The 11,887-nt window shown below is 47.4% G+C and overlaps 1 protein-coding gene across 1 annotated transcript in view; it reads right to left on the reverse strand.

The window, feature by feature from the left end:
• si:dkey-178e17.1 (tricarboxylate transport protein B, mitochondrial) overlaps positions 1-9,555 on the reverse strand; it is a 29,069-nt gene extending 19,514 nt beyond the window's left edge. Inside the window, exons 1-2 of the mRNA XM_056281867.1 lie at positions 9,071-9,555; positions 267-374 (exon numbers count right to left, since the gene is read on the reverse strand). Coding sequence (XP_056137842.1) covers positions 267-374; positions 9,071-9,185 — 223 coding nt within the window. The 5' untranslated portion in view covers positions 9,186-9,555. The remainder of the gene's footprint in view (positions 1-266; positions 375-9,070) is intronic.
• Between the last annotated feature and the right edge of the window lie 2,332 nt (positions 9,556-11,887).

The raw sequence follows: 11,887 nt of genomic DNA on the forward strand, positions 1-11,887 counted from the left end.
TTGTAAACATCTTCCGCATGTTCCGCCATTGAGGTCTCTGTTGGATCGTGCCTCCATCTGGAACCTCCCCCTTGACCTATCCGCCTTGGGTGACCCTACCAGGAGCCAAGCTCCAGATGACATTGCTCTTGGGACCATTAGTACACAAAAGCTTCTCCACCACAACAAGGTGGCGATCCAGGAGAACACTCAAGCGCGCGCACACACACACACACACACACACACACACACACACACACACACACACACACACACACATTACCCACCTATTCCCCTGTATTTGGGTGGGTTGGCTTTCTCATCCAGCTGTAACTGTGTCTTAACATACTCTGTGGGGAAGGTGATGCAGATCTCGATGCCACCTGCGATACCACCTGGAAAATACACAGACAGGCACATTCAAAACTTTTTGGTGATTGACCAGGGTTCACTGATACATAGAATATTCAGAAGAGGCATAAACTGAGCTTGAGCGAATGAAAAAGGGTGGTGAATACAAGGAAAGGGAAATGGGGGGGAGGGGTAACTGTGTGAGACAAGCAGCACACTTATTCGCCTTGAAATTTTGCTTCTGTCTAACTGACCCTGTAAGCCAGGTTTAAAGGCAATTAACCATTAAGGCATTGCCCTAAAAACCAAAACAGATTCTTTGCCCCGTTCCTCTGTGGGTAACGGTGATGTTACATCATCCATCACTACAATGACTTCAGAAATGGCATCCTTCCACAAACGTTAAAGCACCCTGGCCGTGAAAAGACATGGTAATGAACTGGGTAAGGACGATGTGGCCAATTCTGCTATGGACAAACTACTCAGTGACATCATTGTCTGAGGAAAACACAACAAGTCAACACTATGGAGACAAACCAGAGAGACTGTGCAGAGTCAGTGCAGTGCCACAAAAGGGAGGAGGAATTCATACTGTACATATAAGCCTGCCACTGCAGCAGTGAAGGAAAGCAAGAAAGAAAACAAGAAAGAATTGATCAATGAATATTGGAGGATGTAGCTTGAAAGCCTGCAGAGTAAATGAGCCGGATGAACGAGGACAAGAATCCAGAGACGAGGCTAATGCACAGCACAGATGAGTCACGAGGGAAGGAGGGACTGAGGAAGAGGATGGAGAACAACGGAGAGAGTGCTGACGTTAATTAAATTATCTGCTCTGCCTGCCGGGAGGGGCTCCATTGCACAGGCCGTGACCCTCCATTAGCTCAATGACACACACACGCCCACACACACACAGACGAGACACACAGCAAGGGAGATGAAGATACTGTAGGGAGGCATCATGTAGACACAAACACAAAAAACACGTGCGTGAGATGTTTAGCTTGAAATCACGTACCACACTTTGCATTTCAATCTTAAGCCTGGACAGAACAGCAGATATTCAAACGGGTCGTTCAGGTCTGCCGCCTGGCACATCTCACAGCCCACCACTGTATGCCAAGCCTCTATCGCTACACCACTTGAAAAGAGTGCATGCACTTCAGATAAAAATATATATTTAGTTTGTGACAGACGAATACAGGAGTATTGGAAGTGTTTGGCGTTCCTTGACTAAGAACATGATAAGAAGAGATAGCTGGCACCACATCGAGAGACTTCAGATAGTTTTAGTCTCTTCCTTTTAGCTCCTCCCCCCATACTGCAGCATACTGCAGTATGCTGACCGACCAGAGGAGGTGCTAGTGCAGCGAATGGGACACACACCCACATTCGGTTTCCCACCCACAGACAACTGTGTCCGTAGGGACGCCCAACCAAGCCGGAGGTAACACAGGGATTCGAACCAGCGATCCCCACGTTGATAGGCAACAGAATAGACCGCTACGCCACCCAGACACCCTTAAGTCTTTTCTTTAGGTGAAAGAACTGAGTCATGATGTCACAGTGAAATGCACACACACACACACACACACAGTCTTTGTAAAAGCTGAGTCATTATCTTCCTGTGGCGTGTGATCTCTCTCTCTCTCTCGCACACACACACACACACACACACACACACACACACACACACACACACACTTTGACCACCAGGCAAGTTTTAAATCCTTTCATCCTGGTAGAGCAACAAGTCAACACTGCCCAGGCTGGACTTAACCCAGATCACATGACACTTACAACACTCCCCCTAAACAGCACTGATCCTTGGTCAGTGTGTTTTTGGGGGGGGATTTACAGTAGGTGTCATTCATTTTTCCCCCTCCCAAGTCAGTCAAGACAGCACTACATCTGCAGATGGTGTTAAGATGTGCAGGTCTACCAGCAGCCACTGAAGAGGCAGCGAGACACGACACGGACGATCAATCCTTATCACACATAAAACAGCGGGCGCAGGCAGCTTGTTTGTCTTCTGCTCCATTACGTGGGCCTGCACATACTGATAAATTGTTCTGTGCTCAGAAGCGTACGCACAAAGTCCCTCTCTAGCACAGACACACGCACAATAACATACCCAGGGACACATTTAAAGATGAAACCTCAGGAGGACTGTGGTGCAACTGTCGAGCGTGCGAGAGACCGCACAAAATGGACAGCCATCTTTCTCTAAATAGGGCCGCTCTCTTCTCCTGGTCCCAATTTCTGTCCCCCCCAATACCCACCCTCCTCCTCTTTTTTTTTTAGATCCCCCCCCTTTTTTTTCTCCCCAATTGTACTTGGCCAATTACCCCACTCTTCCAAGCCATCCCAGTCGCTGCTCCACCCCATCTGCTGATCCAGGGAGGGCTGCAGACTACCACATGCCTCCTCCCATACATGTGGAGTCACCAGCCGCTTCTTTTCACCTGACAGTGAGGAGTTTAACCAGGGGGACATAGCTACGCATGGGAGGATCACGCTATTCCCCCCAGTCTCCCCCCCCGAACAGGCGCCCTGACCAACCAGGGCGTGGGTATGTGTCCTGGTCGCTAGTGCAGCGACCAGGACACATACCCACATCTGGCTTCCCACCCCAAGACACAGCCAACCGTGTCTGTAGGGACGCCCAACCAAGCAAGAGGTACCACGGGGATTCAAACCGCCAATCCCTGTGTTGGTGGGCAACGGAATAGCCCGCTACACTACCCGAGCGCCCGCACCTTCCTCTTTCTTCATCCACCAGCCACCTTCCCACAGCGTGTCATGTAATCTATGCACACACCGGTCTTCTACAGAGGAAAAAGAGCAGAGAAATCTGTCGTTACACCCTGAAAGCAGAATGCTATTATTCAGGCCCAACAAGGGTTCCACAAAAAGCTCCGAGTTAGATGAAAAGTCACTTCTCTGGAGTTGAAGTACACATACATGGAGCCAGACAGCTGGCAGTACAATTTTCATGTTAACTCAGCGTGTCTGAATTTGTTGGTGGCGTATTTCATTAATTTTTAAAATTTTGACTTTTTAGTTTGGAATCAGTGTGCGTTTGTGTCGGCCCTGTGTGCTGGCCTGGCGGCCTGTCCAGGGTGTCTCCCCACCTGCCGCCCAGTGATTGCTGGGATAAGTAGGCTCCAGCATCTCCGTGAGCCCGAGTAGGATAAGCCATTTGGATAATGGATGGATGGAAACGTCAACGGCTAAATTCCCCCCTAAATGAAATTCCAAACTAACAAGTCGTCCATCCATCCAGCCATTTTCCAAGCCGCTAATCCGAATCAGGGTTGCGGGAAGCTGGAGCCTATCCCAGCGGTCAGTGGGCAGAAGGCAGGGAGACACCCTGGATAGGTCGCCAGAATTCATAGTTATCAAAATAATGAAAAAATGTCACCGCCAAATAATTTAGACACACTGAATTAACACCGAGTTGTATCGACACGTCTGGACCCACACACATCCCTTAACCATCACATTATCCACCTCTTTTGTGTGAATAACCTCCAGCAAGACGCAGACACGCAGCTTACTTAAAACCTCCTCAGAAAGTGAGTCAGACCAACTTGACTAACTCAATATATCACACTATGACCTCTCTCTCTCTCTCTCTCTCTCTCTCTCTCCCCCCCCCCCCCCTTTCTCTCTGCCCACAAGAGACAGATTTATTGTTTAATCAACACCCTTCAGACTTCACAGCTGGGCCCCCGCTCCCTTCTTAACTGCGCGCTTTACTCGCACGTGCACACAAAAACACACACACACACACACAGGCCTGTGTTTGCAGGGCACAGCTAAGTGTGCAGGCAGTCAGCCACAAATGCATTGAGGGAAGAAAGGAGGAACTGTTTTTGAAATACTATATTAAGTCAAGTCAAGTCATCACAAATTACACATCTGCCTCGGGGGGTCAGGGGGGCTTTACAGCAGCACAGCACACCACTAGCCAAGCGCCCCGCACATCTGCTAAATGACAGAACTTTGTAGTTTGTTCGTGTTTAAATAAAGCACAATCCGACTGCATATGTATATGGAAAAAAAATCATCATCACAATCAATGAAAACAAATAATTTCACGTATTCAACTGAACTTCCCTGAAAATATCACGGTTTGTATCCGGAGGCAAAGCTGAGTGCCGCAGCTTGCCACTGTGCATGATCCCCTGCAGCACCTTACGAATAAAGACTGACAGAGCAGGACTTGCTCACTCAGTTTTAGGTTATGAAAACCACTAACCACCAGACGTGGCCTTGCTTTCTGTGTGTGTGTGTGTGTGTGTGTGTGTGTGTGTGTGTGTGTGTGTGTGTGTTTGAGTCATTTGGATGCCAGCAAATGAATAAACCGTTTTGCAACCAACTGTATCAATCATTTACGCGGACATGCCTGCGTTAATGATCAGCTCACGTAAAGAGCTACGTATGGGGACATCAGGACACGGGACAGAGTGTCAGTTGTTGTTTTGCCCATTATCTCCCCCGAACGGAGGACAGGACGTACTACCCAGAGGACCGGTACTCAAACACAAGGTAGCCTATTAACAGAGCCTTAATATGGCCGTGTGCCTCACGCAAAAGATGAAAAGGAATTATTCATCCATTGTCCAGGCTTACTCTGTTCAAAACCCCATTCCCTTACGTTACGCCAGTGTTTAATTACCGGGGGGGGGGTGTTGATTAATTTTACATGGGAACGGTTACTAACCGCTTAGAACTTTCTAGTATATTGACCCTGCACAGACTAACAGATGAGGACACATATTTTAAACTCTGTTGTGAAATGAATGGTCTGTTGCAGCGTTGCAAAACAAGGTTGCTGGGGCTTGAGGGTAGTTAAAAAGCAAGAAACTCATGAACTTACACAAGGGGGCAGGGTGGGTGGGGAAGAAAACCCAACACTGTGCTGTTGGCCGTAATGTTCCAGATTCCGCGCTCCTTTTGCAATACTAATTCGTCCGTGTATCAATAGATGCTTTGTGCCGTTACACTAACAAGTTGACGAGTGGGTGAGGGAGGGTGGAGAGTTAAAAGTGCAGGGTATTGTCATTTAACCCCACCCCCCCAGGACCCAAAGTGTGTCAGCGGTGGAGGTTCGGGGGAGCGTGACCTGTGTGAGTGGAATAAGAGTGCACGCTTTGATGAGTCCTCTGAGCCGCTGAGAGGAGACAGCCACTCAAGAGAACCTAACTGGCTGCCCTGGGGGGAGGAATGGAGAGAGAGAGAGAGAGAGAGAGAGAGAACAGGAAGACAAACAGAAAATAAACACGTCCATCTCAACAGACGATCAAACCCACCATCATGTTTTCATGTGCGGACCCTCCTCTCTGATCTCTGTCCCTCCTCTCAGCTCCTGCGCCCCCCCCCCCCCCCGCCCCCGTGATCCTGACCTTATGTACAGCATGCGGTGAAAGAATGTCCAAACACGCAGCAAATTGAGACCAGATACCCATTAAGACCTCTCTCCCCCAGGCCGTACACAGAGAGGAGTGAAGGCCGCCATGTCTCACCCTCGGTCAGGGCCGCCGCGGGCAGTATGTGTTAGCCGACATCAGTGCAGACAGACAGAACTCTCCAGTGTTTCGGAGACGTGTCCTCCAGCCAGTCACTGGCTGCTAGCAAGCCATTGTCTGGCATCAGAAGCGTAGGCCTCCTCTATTAAATCTTGACTTTCCACAGCTTGCTGTCTACCAACAGCCTTTGGCCTAGATACAAGAGGCTGTAATACGGTACACGAGTTATCTCTCTTTCTTTATCGCTCTCTCTCTCTCTATTGCTAAATCAACAGATAAGTCAAAAGTAGCTTCACTCAGCACTTACAAGAGTGTTGATGGGATTTACGAACTGCCAGACTTCATGTCAGAGAGGTTTTGTCGCCTAGCTCTGCATACAACTGGTGGAGGTTCTGATGGAATAGTATCTCAGGTCAGACACACAAAAATAAACCCTCTTCACCTGATTGTGTCTATTGCTGAGTCATTAGAATAGAGCTCCACTCCAAACGCCATGCTAAGATGTGCTTCCATATGAGACGAGCACAGGTGCTGTGGCACGCACACGCGCGCGCGCACACACACACACTAGAAAAACCTCTGGAAGACGGAAAACATCAATACTTTTACCGACAGTGAGGCGGTGTGTGTGTGTGTGTGTGTGTGTGTGTGTCTGTATGTGTGTGTGTGGGGGGGTGCATGCTTAGAAAGAAAGCGAGCCAGAGAGATTGCAAATACTGCCTCTGTTGCAAAACTGGACAGACAGGAAAGTGACAAGCTAAACAAGAAAGACAGGCAGAGAGTGAGAGAGACCCACGCAGAGAGAGTGAGAGAGACCCACACAGAGAGAGAGCGAGAGAGTGCAACACAGGACAGTCTTCAGTTAAAACTGGAAGTGAAGGGGGAGGGGAGAGAGGTCACACCATGGTGCCATTTCCATTTCTCAAAGGCTGATAGGAGGACGTGGATCAGGGGACGTCAGAGACAACGACTGACAAGTATGCAGGCGGTAATGTAAAACTGTGAACTAGAACAAAAGTGAATGGTGGGATTCATGACTTTTCCATCGCCTTGAATCGAATGAAAACAATCAAGCTGCACATGCAACTACACACTTACATGATGAAGCCATGCACACCATAGGGCTTATCATGCCATTTTTGTTATCGATCCTTTTTTACCTTTTTTCTTTTTTGTCTCTGCAATGCACTGTTGAACATAACGCTGCTACAGCATGACGCTTTTCAGGGTCATCACCACTTGTCCGGGCTGAAATCAATAAAGTGTGCATATTCGCGGTAAAAGAGCACCTCTGAAAGCCTCTTCATCAACCGGACCCGTTACAGCATATTCTGATGACCGGAACACTTGCCCGGCACATAGCCAGGACCAAGGGTGGCACATCGTGCCAAATAGGAAATGTACACCACCGTATATATTTCATGCCATTATCCGTATTGCCAACTATATTATCTATATTGACTATTCCTTTGTACTTATATTGACACTGAACATCAGTATATTCTAGTCCATTGTACTTCTGTATAGGACATATATATATATATATATATATATATATATATATATATAACGATATTTGTTTGTATATGATGCACATGGGTATACACACTGCACATTGCATAGAACTGTTTACACTAGCTTGGACGATTTTGGACGTTTTTGTTGGATTTATAGGATGAATTATCTCTTGATTTCCTTTTGAGTGTGCACTCTCTTAGATTTCCTTATTCTTAGACCTTTTCTTTCTTAACTATGCCTCGTACTGTCTTTGGAGAACGCCAACTAGCATGTCATGATGTTGAGCTAGCGTAATGTCTGTGACAAATACACAACTTTTTTTCTTTTTTACGAATAGCTTTTATGACCCTATACAGTTCCTCTGACTGCATGTAGTATGCAAATCTTTTTCATGCGTCAGTTCTTTCCTTCTCCAGCCTACCGGCACCACAGACCGCCAAAGGATTTACAGGAATCTCTGCGGTGCTGTCCAAGGAGTTAACGCCTCCTGATGCTGAACAACCTCCTGCCTCACTTCATGCTAATAGTGACTGGCAAAGTGCATTAGAGTTGTATAGATCATTGATAACACCACAACTTCTGCCATGCCACCAGTGCCTTTAAGATTTGGCCGTGGCCAGGGTGCCTTTTGGCAGCCGTGAGGGCAAGAAAAAAAAATGTAAAAAACAAAAACAAGTCAATTGCTCCCCTCTCGCTCACTGAGCTCAGGGGGCCATTGTTCCACTGCTTTACGCCAAACAGATTCATAGTGTGCCATCTTGAACCCTTGGTCAATGTGGTCAGGTGTAATGGCTTACTTATCATCCTTATGCAAGCGGTAGCAGGCAGTGTGAGATGTCTGCTGGGGAGTTACGGCGAACTGGGGGGGGGGGGAGTTTACTGGGTACCGGAGCCTGTGAACTGGGACTTGGCTGACCTAACCAGTTGTTAATCTGCTCACGTGCCAGCACTTTGTTCCGGTATCCTTTCATTTTCTGGGTGTTGTCCTCCATCATGGCAAGAGAAACGTGTCATTTCATACAGACACATCCCAAAATTAGCCCACGGGCTGTCAACCAGTACAAACCCATCAGGTCAACATTTAGCAAGTCTATAATCTAGTTGTAGTGACCCAGCTGCGTACATTTTAGACCGGATTTGGTTTTTGCCTCTTATTTCGCCTGTATATAGTCAACCCTTGTATTTAGGTAGCTGAAGATGGTTGTTGTTGTTCGCTGTTACGGGACCGCAGTCAAATCCCATGTGTGTGCAAACTTACATGGCCAATAAACCCGATTCTGGAGTTTGATCCTACAATACAACCGTGACACGCCTACAAACAGTACTCAGGAGTTACAGAATAGACCCGTTTTGATTCATTACAGGTTTGAACCCCTGCAAATTATATCTCGCGGTCATTTGTTAGTGCCAAGCACAGTATGTGCAGGTATCCACGGTAGTAGCTGTGTTGTGTCACTTTTTCGGTGGATCGGGTCGTTGTTGAGATCCAGTCTGCACAGATAACACCGCCCCGCACGCAACCCAACAGTCAAAAGTGTCGAAAACAACGACGTACGGAGCACATCGTGCAGCTTTCCTTGTTTGCACAGCCCCGCCGCCACTACTCCTTCACAAGCAGCACACGAACAGGACATGTCGTCCAACTTCTGATGCATGGTGAACTTGGATCGTTAACTTCAAAAACCTACCTGCCAAAATCGCCTTCCCCGGGTGAGTCAATTTCGTTTTCCCCCCCGCCGCCGTCGCCGCCGCCAAACACCGCGGTCTGTGGAAGGGGCTCACAAACGTGTCGGTTCCGTGCATGTTCACTTGAAAGAGCGGACCGACGAAAACCTGCGAGAGATGCTTCTCAAAACAAGTCCAGCTCCGCGTACAAAGCCGAGTCGAGTGTTGACTTGATTAGCGCGCAACACATGGACGCCTTCGGTGCGCTCGGTCCGCCCCGGCCGGATGCTGGCGGTCGCGGAGTGGTCTGCAGACCTCAACTGATTTTATCTGGGGGGGCCACCGATTTACACGCTGGCACCAGCGGCTCTATACTGGGAGGCTGTGGTGCGGCTGGGAGCGTGAGAGGAGACTGGCTACTTTTGTTTCACGCCAGGGGAAGGGCGGGGCTCTCTCTCTCTCGGTCTCACTCTTTCTTTCTTTCATTAACCGAACCAGCTGGAACAAGGAGCAGCCAACAGGTGACCGACCCTGTTAGCCTTTAGTTAGTAAGCAGGCGCCTCCCGCAAAGCCGCCCGGGCGGAGCGGCTGTGGACGGGTCGCCAAACATGACACACAGGCTCGCCTGATCACGTGGCAGATGTTAACTTTCTCCGCGGCGCACGGGCGCTCCACATCCCGGAAGTGAGCAGTAAAATACGGATGCCGCTGCCGTCGGCGTAGACAGCTGTTTTAAACTTTTAATCTTCGGTCGATAATGTCATACCTCGACCTCTACAACACATACATAGGTTGGGGTGTTTTTTTAATACTTGTGGGGACCCTCATTCATCGCATTCATGTCAACCATCAATACAACGCGCCTATAACCGTAACCATTATCCGATACATTTCTGAATTAAAAGCTGAAACCATGGATTTTTTTCCCTCGGTGAAGTTATTTTATCTGTCTGGAGCACAGAGTCGGGTTACATGACACTAAGCGGCGTCTTTACCATGGTGGATATACGGCTGTTGAACTACTTGGTATGACGAACGCCGGTGCAACAGCAAACACGCTCCCACTCAAACAGGAAAAACGACTGAAACGTGACAGTGAGGCAACGCTCCCGTTGGGGCAGCTAATCTGCCAGTTCCACAGTTCACGTCACTATTCAACGCTGCTCCCATATAGTTTGGTGTACTTTGGATTGAGTCAGCTCTGAGGATGCCATTTTCACAAGGAGGGGAACTGTCGAGCCACTGCTGAGCTGACGGCACACAAGCGACAGTGGCTGCTGCACCTTGTTCTCGTTCTGCCATAGGAGACAGTTCGCAGGGGATCGTGGATGTCGGTAGTCCTGTGCAGAAGCAAGGACCGACCAAAATGTCCTCACTGCAAAAACGTCGTCACTCTTATGGTTAAGAACTCGAAACTGCTCTCCATAAATAAGGCCACACACACACATTCTTCGCATAGAAAGAAACAGCACTCTCCTAATATAAAATAATGGGTAAATGCAGGACAACGTTGTGTGTAAACTTTATTTCTCTTTCTTTATGCTTGACTTGTGCAGATAAAGGGAGTGCTTGTGTGCAGCTAAGGTTTGCTTTCCACCTGAAACCCAAATCCAAAGTTGACACAATGATGGGACAGAGCTTGGTGTATAATACAGAACTAGTGGACAAATAACCCACAAAATGCTCTTCTGAAACATTCTCATTGATTGCTTCAACAGGAAGTCGACAATCTGCTTAGCCGTGGCCACTTTGAGCAGTCTTAAAAAGCTTGCCATGGGAAATCCTGTTTTTTTTTTTTTTTTTTTTGTATTTTGTCATTTTCTTACAAAAATCACAATGCTTTTTAAGACTACAACAATACACTATAGACAATACATGTGGTACAGTATTCCATAATATGACTTCTTTTGATTAGTTAGGTTCTCAACATTATCTTAAATTATACACTGTTTTCAGTACAATATTGATTATTCTTGAACCACGGGCACCAGGATGTAAGCATGTGAGCTATGTTCCCCTATATCTTATCTCCTCGGTCTGTTTGCTATAGGAGTCAACACTGTTAGTTGGTTGAGTAAGTAAAAGGTTTCAAAGAACACTTCATTTTTGACACAACATTAGTAATACTGGATATACTTGAGTGTAACATGAAAATTGTGCTCCTGGTTGCAGCATTATAGTTTGGCAGCACATGCACAGACAACAGCATATAGCAGATTTGTAGATTGATGCTTTTTTTTTTTACCTTTTGAAATTCATTCTTTTTTTTTTCTTCTTCTTGCATCACAATCCTTGTGAAATGCCCAACTTTCAGTATTACAGAGAGAGGTCAGTAATTGACTGACAACAGCATCCATTTTGACATGGCAAAAGGTTTTGACTGCAGGGGCAGAGGCAGAAAATCTAGTGTCTCTTACTGCGGAGGGCCACACACACACACACACACACACACACACACACACACACACACACACTACCGTAGCCCCCCGGAACTAGTGTACAGCATTGCCTGGGTACCTGTAATAAAATGGACGAACAAACAAAAAACTATTGCACGGTAACCGTCTTGAGACAGTTGGGAAAACAAACATGAACAATGACCCATTTTGCAACCTCCTGTATGTGTAAGGTCTTAGCAGTTGCTCTGGAGGGACAGGGTCGGGGCACACCTTGTCTATGCCCAACCCAATTCCACCCCCCCCAACCTTGAATCCTCAGTAACAAAGTCTATTCCTCATCAGTGCTGTATTTCTAGAGGAAAAAAAACCGCGATGATGAAAATACTGCTCTATGGTTAAAACGGTCGATATGGAGCAGAGTGAGAATGGTTTAATGGAATT

This window comes from Lampris incognitus, chromosome 1 (assembly GCF_029633865.1).
Source record: "Lampris incognitus isolate fLamInc1 chromosome 1, fLamInc1.hap2, whole genome shotgun sequence".
Classification (NCBI taxonomy): domain Eukaryota; kingdom Metazoa; phylum Chordata; class Actinopteri; order Lampriformes; family Lampridae; genus Lampris; species Lampris incognitus.